This window comes from Cervus elaphus, chromosome 5 (assembly GCF_910594005.1).
Source record: "Cervus elaphus chromosome 5, mCerEla1.1, whole genome shotgun sequence".
NCBI lineage: Eukaryota > Metazoa > Chordata > Mammalia > Artiodactyla > Cervidae > Cervus > Cervus elaphus.
This window is the reverse complement of record NC_057819.1, coordinates 85,356,266-85,375,563: the sequence shown is the minus strand read 5'-3', so window position 1 is coordinate 85,375,563 and position 19,298 is coordinate 85,356,266. Positions and strand designations below refer to the sequence as shown.

At 38.8% G+C, this 19,298-nt stretch overlaps 1 protein-coding gene across 1 annotated transcript in view; it reads right to left on the bottom strand.

Moving 5' to 3' along the window:
- Positions 1–18,920, bottom strand: part of APPBP2 (amyloid beta precursor protein binding protein 2) — a 63,482-nt gene extending 44,562 nt beyond the window's left edge. Inside the window, exons 1-2 of the mRNA XM_043902921.1 lie at positions 18,479–18,920; positions 5–93 (exon numbers count right to left, since the gene is read on the bottom strand). Coding sequence (XP_043758856.1) covers positions 5–93; positions 18,479–18,616 — 227 coding nt within the window. The 5' untranslated portion in view covers positions 18,617–18,920. The remainder of the gene's footprint in view (positions 1–4; positions 94–18,478) is intronic.
- Between the last annotated feature and the right edge of the window lie 378 nt (positions 18,921–19,298).

Below are 19,298 nucleotides of genomic sequence, written 5' to 3'. Positions count from 1 at the left end.
TTACCTTTTATCCAAAGCTCTCAATACTTTACCAAAAACTTCCAATTCACAAAATTCACTGCCCAGTTGACACAAGCGTCCCTGCTGGTATAGCTGAAATTAAAAACAAACAAAAAATAGATCACTGAAAAAAATTTAATCCAATTTCTACTTTAATGATACTTATAAATATAATTTCATGGACTTAATACTTCATGAATCATGACTACTGCTCAAAGTTACAATTACACAGTAATATCAGAAAAGATGCTTATGCTAAGAGAAATGTAATGCCAAATTAACAAATCTCTGTAATTCATACATTTTAACAGTCATATAAAATAGCTAGATATTAATATTTATAAAAGAGCATCTGGTAAATGCTAAGTAACAAAAAATGCTATATATTATAATTATCTATTAAACATTAAAACAGTTATAGTCAAGAAACTTTTTTCCTTAAAACTGGATCAAGTAAAATTATCAAAATAATAGCAAAGATAATGTCCAGAAGCCAGAAATAGGCACTATGCCCCATTAAGGGCTCTTCAGACCACACGAATCTCAGATCAGTACTGGGCATGAAACTTCACAAGCAGACTAACAGTACATCATGTCTAAAGCAATCCAGTATGGCACGATTTCTAATCATGTCACTCATTCATTCCTTTTGCCTGACTTTCTAAAACTTCCATTTAAAACAATATTTAAATAAATGTATTTATTAAATGTTTATCCCAAATAATACATACACACAGTTAAAAAAAAAATACTACTGCCCCTCTTTCCCATGCCTCAACTTCACCATATGTTACTCAATTTATATTTGCTCTACAGCGCCTTATGGAAGGCAGAGATTTTGCTCTATCAACTCACTTTCTACATAAGCACTTAATACTTAGCTCATTTGACAAAAACATGTGTTTCAGAAAGAGGACATGCTCCTGAATTCATTTGCCAAATAGGCTAGTTAATTTTGCACAGGGAAAACATACTACAGACTCAACCAGCAAACTCGGGGATAAATCACTAGTCACGATGGGGGTGGAGTGTGTGTGTGTTGGAGGGGGGATATATGGGGGGTGTGTGTGTCAGTCGCTCAGTCGTGTCTGACTCTTTGCAACTCCATAGATTGGGGCCCGCCAGCCTCCCCCATCCATGGGAATTTCCAGGCAAGAATACTGGAGTGGGTTGCCATTCCCTTCTCCAGGGGATTTTTCCGACCCAGGGATCAAACCCTGGTCTCCCGCCTTGCAGGCAGACTCTTTACTGTCTGAGCCACTAGGGAAGACTAGTCATGATGGGGGCCAGGTCATATTAGGCAGATATAGGACTACCACGCAACAATGACCACTTTGCAGGGACTTCCCTGGTGGTCCAGTGGTTGGAATCCTCCTTCCAATGCTTGGGATGAGGTTCGAACCCTCGTCAGGGAACCAAGATCCCACATGCCACAGGGCAACTAAGCCCGCAGCACGACTACTGAGCCTGCATGCTCCAGAGCCCATGATTCCCAGGAGAAGGCCACGGGAAACAACCAAGACTCATCACAGCACACACACCCCCTCCCCCCGCCCCGAAGACTTCTGTGAACCATCCATGATGACTGCTGGGGGGAGAGAGGGTAAGAACTACCTACCACATGCTCAGGAAGGGGAGGCAGAAATGTTATCTTCACACAGTGGTTGGATACTCATATGAACCATAAACCTTCATAAGGAAAGATTTGCTATTTTTGGAGATGATTATGTTTTCTGTGGTAAAAATAAATAAATAAAAAGAGCTTCTGGGAATGCATATGATAAAATTCACTACCATCACATACATCTTCACTATTAACCAACAAAGGAAAAACTCAGGAAAAATAAAGCTGAGAATTTATAATCAAACCCCTATTTTGGGACTTACCAGTATTATAAATTTCTGATTTGGGACAGAAAAATAAACGCAGTTAACAAAATACATACATATACATACTTCAAAAAGAGTTTAGGACCAAAAAACCTTAGTTTCTTATCAAAATAACCCACTAGTAAACTTAATACTTAGAATTTCTTTTGTAAAATATAAGAAATGAAAGTTATACCACTTTTTTACCTGTATTCACTAGTCAAATAAAAACAATTAAACTCTATGTTCTATAACGCATAATATCCCTTTAATACTGAAAATTTCCTAACAAATGGGGTTTGAAGGAAAGCCGTAAGCTTAGTTACCTTTTTAAATATATTAAAAGTATGCCTATTAATAAACACAAGCTTTTTTAAAAATCTCTCAGCAGTTCACTTTTTCTAGCTACAAATGGGTCCACATTTAAATCTGGGGTAAAGAATAGTGATTTAACTGTTTCAAATGATCCAATCATCTTTTCATGCACAGGAGCTATACTTCAGTTAAAAAAAAAACAAAACACCTTATCAGGCTTCTCCCCCAAAATGCAAATTTATACATTATATGAACAGGACTTCTGAATACCAATCCAAAATAAACAGCATTTTACTGTGCCAGGTACTGTTCTAAACACTTTTCACAAGCAACTCATTCTGTCCTTCCACAGATAAGGAAACTGAGGCATACAAAGTTAAATAATTTGCTCAAAATCATACAATTAAGAAGCAGCAAGATGACAATCTCCAGGCAGTCTGTCCTTAAATCCATGTTCTTCATAACTTACACTATAATACTTTTCAAAGGTATTATATCAGGAAGTAAGAAAGAGTATAAAACAAGCAATTTAAAACATTTTTATAGAAATAATAGAAGATTAATTCCTTCTTAGATTCATGTATCTTACAGAGTAGAGCTTAGAAGAAAGAAAACTGAGGCTCTAGGTTCTTTGATAATGATTCTTACATCAGATATTTTAAAATGACTTATTTTAGTTCATTATTATATAATGTGTTTTAATATTAAATTCTGCACCCACTGAGTAAGGAGGTTATTAAAGGACTAGCAACTACTTTTAGCTATTGATATCTTAAAGAAAATAAGAAAGAACAAGTTTATTTTTTAGAAGTATGTAAACTATCTCCCAACAGATACGAAAACAGACAATAAAAATACAACTAAAACAATATCATACAAGTATGAAGACAGACCAATCAATGGAACAAAATGCAGAGTTCAAAAGCAGATCTTAGTATACATAAAAACTTAACATTTGATAAAGGGAGCATTTTAAGATCATTAAAAGAAAAAATTAGTTAACAAAGAATGCATAAAAATGAAGAAACAAAGTAAGGTACCTCCTGATAGAACAAAAATAAATCCCAGTCTTATCAAAGTTCTAAATATTAATATTAAACAATAAAGTAACATCCATGTTAAAAGTCACCTTGTAACACTGCCCTTCTAAAAGCATTATATACTACAGGCAAAATCATAAAGGAAGAAGAGATATGTGATTTCATAAACACCGAAAATGTCCATGAGTATAAAATACTGTAAACAAAAATTAAAAATATAACAAAAGTAAAATATTAGGAACATACTTGTGTTGGATTTAATATCTTGAATACATAAAGAGGTGAAACTTGTGGTGATGTTTCAGAAGCAAGGGCTTTCAGACACTAAACATTTTTTCTATAAAAACTGAAGGCAAAAAAAAAAAATTAAAAAAAAAAAAAAAAAAAAAAAAATAAAAAAAAAAAAACTGAAGGCAGCTATTGCAAGGGTAATGCAAGACAGCCTCAAACCCAGAGAACTCTTTGCAAGATAAAGATGGAGACGAAAGCCTTCCTTAGCCTAAGACATTCTGAACTGACATACCTGCTTTCTCAGCCAATCCAAAATTACCAGGCTGAGTGAACAGTTTAGCATTAATATCAAATTAGCAAACAAAATAATCTAGGCTAATTCCCAACAACAGAAACTTCAGAAAGGTTTAGAAAAAGACATAAAAGAAACAGCCCAAAACTATGGTCTAAGAATAACTACGAAGTCACAAACACACCCACCCACACATACTTTATGAAACTCATGTATCTCACTCATGTCTGGAACAGTTTCCCCTCTCTTTCAGTCACCGAAGAACTGCTGATATTGCGCTTATGGTGGAAGCACCAAGCGGAAGGAAAATGAGAGGGCAGGATGCAACAGTCCAATAATCCCTAAGCATCTATGGTACAGGATTTATATTTCACATCTTTTACCGGATTACTGCAAATGTTTCATAAAACTAGTCTTTCCATCAAACCAGTCAATCCTAAAGGAAATCAGTCCTGAATATTCACTGGAAGGACTGATGCTGAAGCTGAAGCTCCAATACTTTGGCCACCTGATGTGAAGAACTGACTCACTGGAAAAGGCCCTGATGCTGGGAAAGACTGAAGGCAGAAGGGGACTACAGAGGATGAGATGGTTGGATGGCATCACCAACTCAACGGACACGAGTTTGAGTAAGCTCTGGGATTGGTGGACTGGGAAGCCTGGCGTGCTGCAGTCCATGGGGTTGCATAGAGTCAGACACAGCTGAGCAACTGAACTGAACTGAGTCTTTCCATTACCATTCTTGTTCTCCTCTAATCAACGTCCACATAGCAAGCAGAATGAACTTTTGAAAAAGTGAATCATTTCATGCCATTACTGTTTAAAAGCATGCACCTTCAATGTGTACGTAATCCAAAATTGTTCATGTGGTCTACCAGTCTCTAAAAGTCATCCAACTCCTACCAGCTTTCAAACCTCATCTTTCACCATTCTTTCTCCCTGATCCCCTACACATTTCTGCCACCCTAACTTTCCTTTAGTTCTATTCCACCTCCTGACATTTTGTACATAAACCTGCTGCCTGCACATGAAACACTGATGCCATGATTCTTTATTTGGTTAATTTGTAACCATCCTACTGGTCTCAGCTAACACCTCACTTTTTCAGAGACCTTCCCTTGACTCCCCAAACTAAGTTCTGTTCCCTGTTATACCTGCTCATAACATTTATTTTTCTTCCACAGGTGCACGAAGGCATGCACACACACATTCATTTAAGTGATAATTTGTTAAACATGTCATTCCATTACACTCTACACTCTGACCACTTTCACCACTATATTCTCAATGCCCAACACAATGCCTAGGAATAGACATACATTCAATATTATCTGAATGCAAAATCCAAACTGGTAGCCATCTGCTCTGGGTAGAACTAAGAACCTTAGAGGAAACAAACAAAATTTAAAAAAACATACTCTCTACCTCTGGAGCTTATCAATTAGAGAATCAAGTATTCAATACTGCTATTCTATAATTACTTATTGAAATTTCCCAAATTCACCTGATGAATCTGACATTAAGGGAAAAACCCGGATTTGACACAGTTATTTACTGCCTCCTCAATCAGACTGTAAGCATCTCAAAGAGACATCTCCTAGGCTCCCCTGTCCAGTCCTCTACTGTGCTGACACACCATGCCCATACAATAAACTGAGAACAAATCTGAAAGCAAACTTAATAAACTACAGTGAAGAACATAAGGTTCTAGTATCTGAATGTAGAAATCAAGAACAAATTGTAATAGTTGCTTAAATTTAAAGACAAAAATAGGTGTTCCCTAATTTGACATCTGATCTTTTACCAAGTACCTGGTGTATTCATTGTGTTAAACTCTCAGCTTTCTGAATCTGTTTAACCTTTGTAATTTTCATATCAAAATCAAGATTATTATAGCTAGGAACATTCTACTTACTTTTCAAAATTAACTTAATATCATGAACATTTGTGTAAGGCAGATTGTCCTAAGTTTGGAGAATACAGTGGTGACTATGATCACCACTGGAACACAAAGACAGTGAGAACTGTTCTGTGATTTCAGGGACTTCCCTGGTGGTCCAGTTTAAGACTCTGCACTTCCACTGCAGGGGGTGCAGGAACTGTGGGCTCGATCCCTAGCTGGGGAACTAAGATCCCACATGTCTTAGTTCCCACATCCCACACATCACGTGGCATAGCCAAAAATTTAAAAATTAAAAAAAAAAAAAAAAAAAGAACTGTGATTTCAAAAAATTCAGAGGCTGTCAAGGCAGGAAAATAAATGATGTTCAGATTATATAACCAAGACAGGCAGTGTTTTAGGAACACAAATAAAATACCCAGACCAATGAAGAAAGCAGTTTGGCAGAGGTTTGCAAAGGAATGGGAGTCAAGCTTCTGGCAATATGGCAGACAGCACCAACAAACAGATAAAAGCTTTGCAGCCCCTTTCCAAACAGAGTAATGCTGGATAAAATATCACAAAACAACTTGGGGATAAATAGCCGAGTTTGAAATTAAGAGCAGAAACTTCATAGCTGCCCCAAATTAAGGAGACATAAACTCAAAAACAGCTGAAAAGAAAAACAATAGTTTTATAGCTCCAAGTGGCTGTGGACCAGAGTGCAATGACCAGATAGATAGGAAGAATTAAAGGCAGCAGATCCTTTTAAGCAAAGGAATCTGGCACTGAACTGATTCACTAAATCCAGGAATAAAAGTCTAGAACATCTCCCACAGCCTTGGCAAAGTCTGCTGTGAAAAACTAAAACCTCCAGCCTAGGACATTTGTAAGTATGCAGTCCAAATTCATACTACCTAATCTACAGCCCCCAAATCCTGAGCTTGGCTTTAAAAACTGGTCTGAAACCAGTGAAACCTATGAAGTATTCACAAGGAAAAAGGCTGAAACACCTACAAGGGATGATGAAAATGTTTTAAAGGTCTATCACTGGAATCTCGCAACCAAAGGAAACTCTGTAGAGTCTATAGGAAAAAGGATCCCGTCTCTTCAACAAATAAGTTGCAAAGATAAGAAAACAGATGGATAGGGAATCTACAGACCAAGAGAGCCTTAAGATAGATATATCAGCCAACAGCCAAGGTACAGATCTTATCCAGATTCTGATCCAAATAAACAAACTGTAAAACTATATACATATTTGACATTTAAAAACTGAAAATTTGAACGACTGGCAATTTAATAAAGAATTACTGTTAATTTTCTTTGGTGTTATAATAGTATGATGACTACTAAGATATTTACAGATGAAATTAAATGATGTACTTCCAAATACTAAATGAAAGGGGATTGTAGAAAACAGATTCAACAGTAAGACTAGCCAAGAATTAGTAACTGTTGAAGCTCAGCAATGGACACGTGGAGATCCATTATTCTATTCCATCTACTTTTGTCCTTAATTTTTCAGTAATAAAATGTTTTCTAAAAATAATGCATCCATTACCTCTAAACAAGTGTAGCCTTTACTGTTAAGATAAATAAAAGTAGCAATATTTTGTTTTGTTTAACACACGTAAGATACATTTATTCTTGTTCTCTAATCTCAAAGTTCACTTGAAATGTAGTTCTAAATAAATTCACTTTGGAATATAAATTTCTTTATCCTATTTTCGTATTACACTGTATGTCACATGCAGTGTCCTTTACCTGTTGCTTGAGTGCACTGTGATCTCAGATTGTACATCAGGGATTACAGCAAGTACTGTAGAAGTATTTTACTATAATGCACATTTAATTAAAAAAGAAATGCTTTCTTCTGGAGGTAAACCAATATTTAAATTTCTTACTTCTTATGGGACTTCCCTGGTGGTCCAGGGGTTAAGAATCCACCTTATAATACAGGTGAGGTGGATTCGATTCCCAGTCAGGTAACTAAGATCCCACATGCCTCAGAGCAACTAAGTCCACGAGCTACAGCCACTGAGTCCGTGCAGCTCGATGAAAGAGTCCACAGGATGCAACGAAAATCCCACGTGCTGCAACTAAGACCTGATGCGGCCAAGTAAACAAATTCATTATTGCTTTTGATAACATTTTAATTTCTCAGCTGCTCCACACTCATTGGTTCCATTATACTCAAAAACAACAACAACAACAACAACTGACCAACATATGATTATTTGCATCTTGCAGGGCAAAGTGCTTTGTTTACTGATAAGTAAGCCGAGTAGACATATTCACATTATTTAAAGTACAAGAAATAGTTAACTCTCAAATGGGAACACAACCCTTTCCTAACTTTAAATACACTGTCCACATATATGATACTAGATTCACCATCCATTAAAAGAGAAATTAAAGAGTTTTCTCCCCAATCATTATAAGAATGAATTTATGTCTAGAACCCAGATTCTCTAACTCTCTCATTTGGGGGGGGTCAATGGAACATTTTCAAGATAACATGATTGTATTAATGGTGGAAGATGCTATCATGATACAAATGGAAAGTCAAAACAAAAGCTGAAAGTGAAGGTCACTCAGTCGTGTCCAACTCTTTGGGAACCCATGGAATATACAGTCCATGGAATTCTCCAGGCCAGAATACTGGAGTGAGTAGCCTTTCCCTTCTCCAGGGATCTTCCCAACCCAGGGATTGAACCCAGGTCTCCCACATTGCAGGCAGATTCTTTACCAGCTGAGCCACAAGGGAAACCCAAGAATCCTCGAGTAGGTAGCCTATCCCTTCTCCAGTGGATCTTCCTGACCCAGGAATCAAACCAGGGTCTCCTGCATTGAGGGTGGATTCTTTACCAATTGAGCTATGAGGGAAGCCCCAAGAGTCTCCTTAGATGAAAAATCTAGCCAACAATGATAATCAGTAACATATAACCAAATAGGTATCAGTGATCTCTATATGTAGGTAAGAAGTTTCTTGACTTCTCTTCTTAAAGCATCACTACCAACCTTGGTGAAAATCAGGAGTGTATCCATGAGGCAGTAGAAAGAAGACAGTATGGTTTTAAGAGGGGCTTCCCTGGTGGTTCGGATGGTAAGAAATCTGCCTGCAATGTGGGAGACCCAGGTTTGATCCCTGGGTCGGAAAGATCCACTGGAGGAGGAAATGGCAACCCACTTCAGTATTCTTGCCTGGAGAATCCCATGGACAGAGCAGCTGGTGGGCTACAGTCCATGGCTATAAGAAAACATTCTGTCTCTATATATAGAGACATCATTCCCTGCACTTGAAACACTGTAAATTAACTACACTGCAATTTTTTTTTTAATTAGGGGAAAAAACCCTAAAAACAAAAAACTTCCTTCTGTATTCTAGACAGCCAACTTTAAAACATCAGGGATTAAACCACCACACGTTTGATTCAGTGGTTAAGACTCCTCCCTTTCACTGCAGGGCAAGGGTTTAATCCCTGATCGGGGAACAAAGGGAACTGAGATCCCATGTGCCATGTAGCCAAAAAATAGAAACAAATATTGTTTCCTTTGATTCCTGCAGAATTGCATAGATGCTTTTTATTTTTTAATTAGAAAACATAGAAAGGAACTTATAAAAAAGAAAACCAGGGCTTCCCTGGTGGCTCGGTGGTAACCTGCATGCTAATACAGGAGATGCAAGATACTTCAGTTCGATCCCTGGGTCGGAAAGATCCCTCAGAGGAGGGCATGGCAACCCATTCCAGTATTCTTGCCTGGAGAATTCCATGGACAGAGGAGCCTGACAGACTACAGTTCACAGGTCACACAAGAGTCAGACACACCTGAAGCGACTTAGCTCACATACAGACATAGCACCCTACAGCCTGTGCTCTGCAACAACAGAATCCACCACAGTAAGAAGCTCTTTGCCTGCAACTGAGGGGGAGCCCCCACTCCCTGCAACTAGAGAAGCCCTACAAGCAGCAATGAAGACTCAGCACAGACAAAAATAAGAAATAAATCTTTAAGAAAGTATCAACAGTATCAACTATTCTTTGACTATACCCAAGATAGTTTAATAATGGTGGGAGTTTTGTCTGCTGCGGGAAGAGGCACGTGGACAAAGGGAAAAACATAATTTAACTTCTTTTATGGTTTTAGTCTATCAACTTCTCTTTGGTTATTTGTACTTTCCTAGAAACACAAATTTCAGTCGGAAAGATCCTCTGTAAGAGGAAATGGCAACCCACTCCAGTATTCTTGCCTGGAGAATCCAATGGACAGAGGATCCTGGTGGGCTACAGTCCACGGGGTTGCACAGAATCAGACACAACTGAAGCAACTTAGCAGGCAGGCATACAAGCTATGCTACATCTAAAGCAAATTATGCTACAACTTAAAAGACTATTTTTCCCCTTTCCATTGTATCCATGATTATTTTTACTTTCTCAATCCTAGTTTTGAGCATGTAAGCTTTCTCTCACATTTCTTGATGTGGCTAACTAGTGAATTAATGTGGCCAATTAACTACTTAATTAGTTGACTTGTTTTTCTCTTAAACCAATCACCTTGACCTACTTCTTACGTGAAAGTAAAAGTGTTTAGTCACTCAGTCATGTCAGACTCTTTGCGAACCCACGGACTGTAGCCCACCAGGCTCCTCTGTCCATGTAATTCTCAAGGCAAGAATAGTGGAGTGGGTTGCCATTCCCCTCTCCAGGGGATCTTCCTGACCCAGGGCTTGAACCTGGGTCTCCCACATTGCAGGCAGATTCTTTACCACCTGAGCCATCAGGGAAACCCCTGAAAACAGAAGACCCAAGGATCGAACCCAGGTCTCCTGCATTGCAGGCAGATTCTCTACTGTGCCATCTGACTTCTTAGTCACACTAATATTTTAGAATATCAACTTTTAGGCTATTCCCCTCTTAGTACAACTTCATGTGACAGCTTATTCTTAAAAATTCAATTTTACTTCTTTTATAAAACAAATCATAAAAATTCTAGTATAAAAATATAGAGAGAATATATGTACAAAATTAAAAACAACAATTCTCTCCCTTGAATAAATACTACTGAAATTTTGTGTTCCTCTAGGTTTTTCTCCAACACGTATTCAAATGCACACATATATTCACTCATTTAAAAACAACAAACATGATTATGTTATTCATACTACTTTGTGACAAGCTTTTATTCTCCCCATGTACTCTTTACACCAACATATCCAGCATCCTCACTCTTTCTAAATGAAGTATGATATTCCATTCCTGATTGATGAGCAAACAGTTGTTTCCAATTTTTGCCATCATAAACAATACTGTACTTAACATTCCTGAACAGAATTTCCTGTACAGTCAACAAGCATTCCTATAGGAAAATTTCATGGTATTGTAGATGAAAAGGTAAGTTATTTGAATCATTAAACCATGATAATCTGGCAAGGGAAGAAGAATGGTAATTTTTAAACCTTTTTACTGAGGTATGACATATACACAGATGAGTGCACAACTTATATTTAAAATGTAAAGCTCTAAGCAGTACAAACTATTACATATAAAATAAGCTACAGAGATATATTGTACAACACAGGGAACACAGCCAATATTTTACAATAATATAAATGGAGTATAACCTTTGAAAATTGTGAATCACTATATTGTATACCTCTAACATACATAATATTGTACATCAACTATACTTCAATAAAAAATACATAATTTTAAAAAGAAAAATAAAAGAATGCAAAGTTCAATAAATTTTCACAAAGTGACCATACCCCTATACCAACATGCAGATGACATTAATAAAACTGAGCATCATCAGAATCCCAGACATCTCCCTTTGTGCTCCTGCAGTCACTATCCTCCAAGGGTAACCTCTCCAGACTTAAAATACTTTAATTTTTTAAGCCTGTTTTTGAACCTTATGTAAATGGAATCACACACTATATATCCACATTTTCCAAACTGCACCAAAATGCCCTGGGGCACTGCAAGATATTTTAAATTTGAAAGGTACAATATTCAACATTTATATTAAACCATGCCAAATACTACGCTGCTATGTTCCTATGTTCCTCAATGACATTTTATCTTTGTGAAGCAGCATGTTCAGTGGTTATGATAAAAGTAAAGTGCAAAACTCATGTAACAGAAAATAAGGATGGTAATGTCCAATTCAATTTCAAGATCTGAGAAGTTGTATAGTGTCTGACACACACACACACTCCAGTACTAGTAAGTAATCGTGCCTATTTAAAAATGAAGTAAAATACTTTCAATTTTTGTTTATTCATTTTTTAATGGTTCTTGTGTTGTTAAAACGTAAGTATCATTCAGTTTTTATATGTAACCACTTAATTAACAAAGCTGTCAGCTATTTCTTTTGACCTAAGGGTGCCATGAAGGGAGAAAGTTTGGGAGCCTCTGGCATATACTCCTTTGCTGATTTCTTTCACTTAATGTCACCTGTGAGATATATCCATATGGTTTCGCAACATCAGTTCATTCATTTTCACTGTAAAATATTCCTCTACATGACTGTTTCACAATTTACAATTCTCCTATTGATGGCTATTGGGATAATTTCCATTTTTTTCTTTATTATGAATAGTGTTGCTATGAACATTACTGTTATAATCGTGAGGAGGAATTACTGGGTTATACGGTGTATACACACACACACACACACACTTTATAGTAGATAATCTGAGTTTTCCAAAATGGTATAACAATTAACACTTCCACTAACAGTTTATGAGAGTTCTGATTGCTCCACATCCTTACCAACACTTTTCATTTAGTCATTCTGAAGAGAGTATAGTAGAACAGCGATTTCCCTGAAGACAAAATGAGGTTGAGCATCTTTCCAAAATGTTTCACTGGACCTTTGAATGTCCTCTTTTTGGATGACTACTGAAATTATTTTCTCATTTAAAAAAAATTAGCTATTTCTTATTTTCTTTTTTTTTTCTTCTTATTTTATTTCTAGTTCTTTAGATGCAGGATGAATCTTTTATGAGATATGTGCTGCAAATATTTTCTCCCACTCTGTGGCTTTGCTTGTCACTCTTTTAATGATATCTTTTAATAAACAGATGTTCTTAATCTTAAAATAGGCCAATATACCAAATTACCTTTACATTTAGCTCATTTTTTGTCTCCTATTTATTTTTGCTGACACAGTGAAAACTTTTTTCTAAAAAACTGTTTTCCACATTTAGATCAGCAATCCACCGAAAATGGTAATTGTGTATGATGTAAGGTAAGACCATGATCTTTCTCCCTCTGCATGGATATCTAACTAACCAACTCTATTTATTTGATCTTCCTTTCCCCACTGTACCACTATGTCACCTTTATCATAAACCAGGTGACAGTACATGTGTCAGTCTGTTACTGGACTGTACTGCTCCACTGGGCTATTTGTCTATTTATATGGCAATTGCACGTTATACTATCTGTTACAGCTCCATATTTGATGGTGTAAGTTCTCCAGATTTTATTTCTTCTTCATGATTGACTTGGCTTGACAGTGCACTTTAATTTGCATTTCATTTGATGTTTATTAGCCATTCATATTTTCCTGTTCTGCGAGCTAGCTATTCAGGTCTTCTGGAAATCAGTTGGTTGTACTTTATATACCGATGAACATTAGCTCTTTCTGTGTTAGGAAATTCATCTCTTACCTGACAAACGTCATTTGCATCAATTCAGTTCAGTTCAGTTGCTCAGTCATGTCTGACTCTGCGACCCCATGCACTGCAAAACGCCAGGCCTCCCTGTCCATCACCAACTCCTGGAGCTTGCTCAAGCTCATGTCCTTTGAGTCGGTGATGCCATTCAACCATCTCATCCTCTATCGTCCCCTTCTCCTCCTGCCTTCAATCCTTCTCAGCATCAGGGTCTTTTAAATGAGTCGGTTCTTCGCATCAGGTGGCCAAAGTATTGCAGTTTCACCTTCAGCATCAGTCCTTTTAATGAATATTCATGACTGATCTCCTTTAGGATGGACTGGTTGGATCTCCTTGCTGCCCAAGGGACTCTCAAGGGTCTTCTCCAACACCACAGTTCAAAAGCCTCAATTCTTCAGCCCTCAGCTTTCTTTATAGTGCAACGCTCATATCCATACACGACTACTTAAAAAACCATAGCCTTGACTAGATGGACCTTTGTTGGCAAAGTAATGACTCTGCTTTTTAATATGCTGTCTAGGTTGGTCATTTACATAGTCTTTTTTTAAAATGTGCTTTCAATTTCCCCCCTAATTTTTAATGTACTCAACAGAATCCATTTCTTTTTTTCATCCTGGGTTTTGGTTTCATGCTTAGAGAAGCCTTCACTATGCCAGGACAGTATTTCAGCTTTGGCAAGATGAATTAACAGAGGACTTCACATTCTACTTTACTCATTTTTGTAACACTTGACACATTTTAAATTTGTAAATTACTTTAAAAATAATTTCTTTAAAGAAGAACTTCAGTCATTCCTCACTGTAAGATACTGACCCAGTAATTTATTTTGGTGCTTTTAAGATATCATTTGCCATATTTAAATCCTTAATTTGCTTGGAATTCATTTTGATGTAAAGTGTTAAGCAGAGGTCTAACACTCCCTGCAGATAACCAACTTCCTCCCATCTGTTTAAACACAGCATTGCCCTGTAACTTTAGTATATAAACAAATTCTTAAATATGCTTTAACTTCCATGTAGACTGTCTACTATGTCCTAGAAATCAATTTCCCTCTTTGCTGTTCTTTTGCCAATACTATATTGTTTTAAAACATACATGGTCTTCTAATAAACTTGACTATCCTGAATGTTGTACATTTAAAATTTTCCTTGGCTCATTTATTCTCAGGTAATTAATTCCTCCATGTAAGCATCATATTTAATAAGTTTCCTATACTTAGTAAAATCCTGAGATTCTGATTCAACTTGCAATAAATTCAAAGCTTAAACTGACATGAGCTGACATATTTATAACATATTACCTTTCCATCCATATACAGGGTATGGCTGCCTATTTATGTTCTTTTATGTCCCACTCCCACTAAAGTTTTTGCTATTTATTTATTTATTTTTGGTCACATCATAGGGCTTGGAGATTCCCCAACCAGGGATCAAACCTGGGTCCTTGACTATGAAAGTGCAGAATCCCAACCAGTGGATCACCAGAGAATTTTCTGTTTTCAATTTATTAATCCTAAGAGCTTTTTAATGTGAAAAAACATTAACTCTTTGGTTGTCAAATATGTTGCAAGAAATTTTTTTTCAATTTGTTACCAGCCAATTTTAAAAGATAATGAGAATATCAGTTGAGGATGAAGATAACTAAGAATAGAAATAAACACAAAAAAAGAAGAAAAAACACAATTCTAATACTAAATCAGGAATTCATTCATATGGTTTTCAGCAGGAGATGTACAATAATAATTTTTAAAACCCCCAAATTACTAAGTTAAAGACTGAAAACAAAAAATAAAACACATTACTGAAACACTTCACCTGGTCAAAATTTAACTCTATGGCAAATCCTGTCACTGGAACAGGATATAAAACAGACCATTCAGCAGTTACAATAAAAAGATCACAAACTAAAAAAAAAAAAAAAAAAAGATCACAAACTTCATTCTTTGAGGAACCCAGCCGTTCACTCTATTTGCTTTCACTTGGTATATAATTTCACAATTCTTTCTATTCACTTTATCTACTTCTGTTCCCAAATCGTTGAATGCCCTTAGCGAAACATCATTCTGAGTCAGCGACATTATTTAGTAGAGTACTGTTTTATTGAACCATCTATATCTTCTGTCAATTTTTTAAAAAACATATTTTTAGTGAGTGTCCCTTTCTATATACTTGAGCAGCCATTCCAACTTCTGTTTAGCCTTTCTACATAAAAGCCGCCACTCCTGTCCCTTACTGTCAGCAAGTGATCTTATCCTAATTCCTTACAACCATTCTTCACAAACTTACCTATGTTTATACTTTATGTCTTTACCTCTTTCCATCTGATCTTAGAGGAAGCAGTAGTCTTTTCCCCAATTCCAATGTAAGACTGGTACCTTAATTTATGGATGGTGAAAGAAGGGGCAAAGTTCATTCAATTAATGTCTGTATTCAGGGTCTCTGCTCCATAATTTATTCCCTGCCTCACTTGTATATTCAACCTCTCATTCTGTTTTGGTGTCTGTCATTCAGACAAGAAGTATATTTTAACATCTTCCATCCTTAAACTTTTGGAGAAGGCAATAGCAACCCACTCCAGTACTCTTGCCTGGAAAATCCCATTGACGGAGGAGCCTGGTAGGCTGCAGTCCATGGGGTCGCTAAGAGTCGGACACGACTGAGCGACTTCTCTTTCACTTTTCACTTTCATGCACTGGGGAAGGAAATGGCAACCCACTCCAGTGTTTTTGCCTGGAGAATCCCAGGGACGGGGGCGCCTGGTGGGCTGCCATCTATGGGGTCGCCAAGAGTCGGACACGACTGAAGCGACTTAGCAGCAGCAGCAGCACCAGCATCCTTAAACTTTTAACAACTTTCACATTTTACCCTTGTACAGATCAATCCCTCTCTCTCCCTTCCCTTCTTAGGAGCAGTCAGCACACCTGCTTCTTCATCTCCTATTTATTCCATAACCACATTTCCTAAAGCTGCACCTGAAGCTACTGACAAAAATTAACAGAGTGACAGTGAACTACGGTGAATCGGGATGGGGGAATTTTTGATGCACAAATACTGTAATTTTGTCTGTGACTATGCCTTTTGATGGAAGTTGGGGCAACTGGAGGGATCTGATTATGGGTTTTTCCTTGGAAACTATAAACTGAAGAAAATTGGAAACTGGAGAAAACTGGAAACAGTAAGCAAGAAAGCAAGGTAAACAGGAATATTGGGTATGAGACCTTGATTAAATTACTTCACTTTCTCACCTATAAAACAGGTTAATACCCTAATTTACAGTTTAGTTGTGAGGCTTAAACAAAACAACTGTGTAAGAGCACTTACAGTTTCAGGCATATGTTAAATACCGTCCTTTTCTTTAGCACAGGGCCACATTCCCAACAGGCAGACAACCATTAAGGAATAAAATGTGTACCCAAAAGACGCCATATTAAAACTTTGTGGACTATGTGAAACACAAAATGTGGCAAACAGCACCATCTGTTCAATCACTATTAATAATCCTCAAATGAAAAGCTTCAGTTAGAAATGAAAGTTACTAGAAGAAATCCAGGTACTTTGAGGAAATTCAACCACTGAATGTACTTTGATTAAATTTCCAATGATTTTCTCTAAAAAGTGTAAAATGTTACAATATATGATTTAATAAAATGGATACAGTTACCACACACACAAAGTTGCCATTTCCCTGGCTGAGAAAGAACTCTTAACTCAGGAGGAATACATTTTAAATACACAAAACTTCCTTAGACACACACAAAAGTAAATCAATGTATCAAAGGGATCTGGAATAAAGGGAGATTTTTCTTTAACCAGCCCCCCCCCCCCCCCCCCCCGCCAAATAATAATATAAATGACCAAACTGAATATTCTCCAAATATCTAGGGGGTAAAAATTGTTAAACTGGCGTAAAGCAGCTGGATTTAGTAGACAGAATGTAGCAAGTCAGCAGCTTTCTGAAAAAATATTCCGGGGTGGAGAAAGCGGGCAATCTTCCCAATGAAACAACTGCCATAAAACACCATATATATGTAAGAACATACACATCTGTTAAATCTTAGTTTACAATGTTCCAGCCAACTTACAAATCAAGAGGAAATGTTTAGATCTAAAAAATAAATCATACTTTTACTTCTGGTCAAATTCTGCATGGGTGGCTACTGGAGAAGAGATATCCACGCCAATTCAAGGCAAGGAGGACTGAATAATAAGGCCACTGTTCACATTCAAATGTGGGGGGAGAGGAAAAGGGAGGCTCCGAGTCCATAAAGTTCTCCTCCCTCTCTAAACACTGCAAGACTGTCCACGTCTAAAGACACTTACCCTTGAACCTCCTTGGAGACTGAACTTGGAGACTTTTTGTTCAGATTTTTGAGGGGGAGCGATTCAGGAACGCTGCAAGATTGCAACTTTCAACTACATGAACATGATTTACATTCTAAAGTGTTTTTTGTTTGTTTGTTTGTTTTTTAAAGAAACACTTTCTTCCTTTCAGGTAGTTTATCACCATTCCCGTATTAATAAAACCGCCTATTCAGTTGCAAGTATCAATACAAACAAAAACCACAGCTTCAAAGGATATGCGAATAAGGCACACCACTACTTCCAATAATTCCTCAACTTCCTCGCAATGACCGACGAGAAGGGTAACACGAAGCAAGAAAAGAAAAATACTTGCGAAGGAGGCAGGAGAGAGGAGAAGGCAAAAAGGAGGGGGGAAAAGCAAAAAAAACACAAAAAACACAAAAAGTCCAGCTGATGCTGACACTTAACTGGGGAAGAGAGGGCAGAAAATACTCCCGAAGTCACAGGCTGGAAGGCAAGGACTGAGTGGGACAAGGGCGCAATAGAGGAAGTCCACGCGAGAGGCCTACCCAGAGGGGCCCCGAGGTACCAGGGAACACCAAAAGCGGGGGGGGGGGGGGGGGGGGCGAGTCTCACTGCGAAGAGGTATCCATCCATCAAGGCCCGAGAGCTTGAAACACGAAGATAGCAGATGGAGCGTTTCTACACCGGACAGCCCGGCACCGCCCCAGAAGTCTCGGGGCGCCGGTCCCACTACGAGGGGTGAGGGGTTAAACGCGGGGGTTCGCGGACGTGGAAGGGGGTGCGGCCCCAGGGGCTGCGGCGGGAAGAGCAGGCCCACGGCCCGTAGCCCACGGCCCGTACCTTGTAGTACACGTCGAACTGTATGTTCTCGGGCAAGGAGCGGATGTCGCGGCGGGAGCGGATGTAGTTGTCCACCACAGCGGAGATGGCGGTGTTATACAGAGTCTCTGGGATCCACTCGAGCTCCACGGCCGCCATCTTCCTTCCCTCCGCCTCCTCCGCCTCCTCCGCCTCCTCCTCCCGAAGGCCCCCGCCTCCCTCCGTAGCGAACTCCTCAGCGGCCCCGGAGGAATCCGAGGGGCGGCGGCGGCGGCGGCGGCCACGCGGGCAGACGGCAGAAGGGCGCGGCCGCCCTGACTCCTCCCGGCTGAGCTGCGGGCGGCGGGCGCAGGCCCGGGGGGGAGAGCTCGCCAGAGAAGCGGGGCCAGCCGCGGCCGAGGCTTCACATTCCGGGTCTGCGAACACCCTGGGCTCCGTCCCAGCGCCGAGCTCTGCAGGGGCGGGACTGCGCGCGCGCGGCGTCGTGACGTCAGCGCACGCCGACGCGCCGGAGGGCAGGAATGCGGCAGGCGAGAAACTCGGGAAGGGAAGATCCGTGATCCCGCCCACGGGGAACGGAGTTTTTCCATGGGGGCCGCGGTTGGATGGTTGAGGGGGAACTTTTTTTCGCTGGGACGAGTTATGACAGGTTTTTACCAGCTGCTGCCGAGTCTCCAGCTTCATCTCTCCTTTCAGCCAGTCCTTCTTCGGGAGTTCTCAGAACCCTTTCGAGGTGCAGGCAAAAGTTTGGATGCACAATTATGAGTCCACCGACGATCGCGCGTTCAGGGAATTCACATTGCTCTGGAAACATTCCCCTCGGCTCCGGTTCCTAAATCGA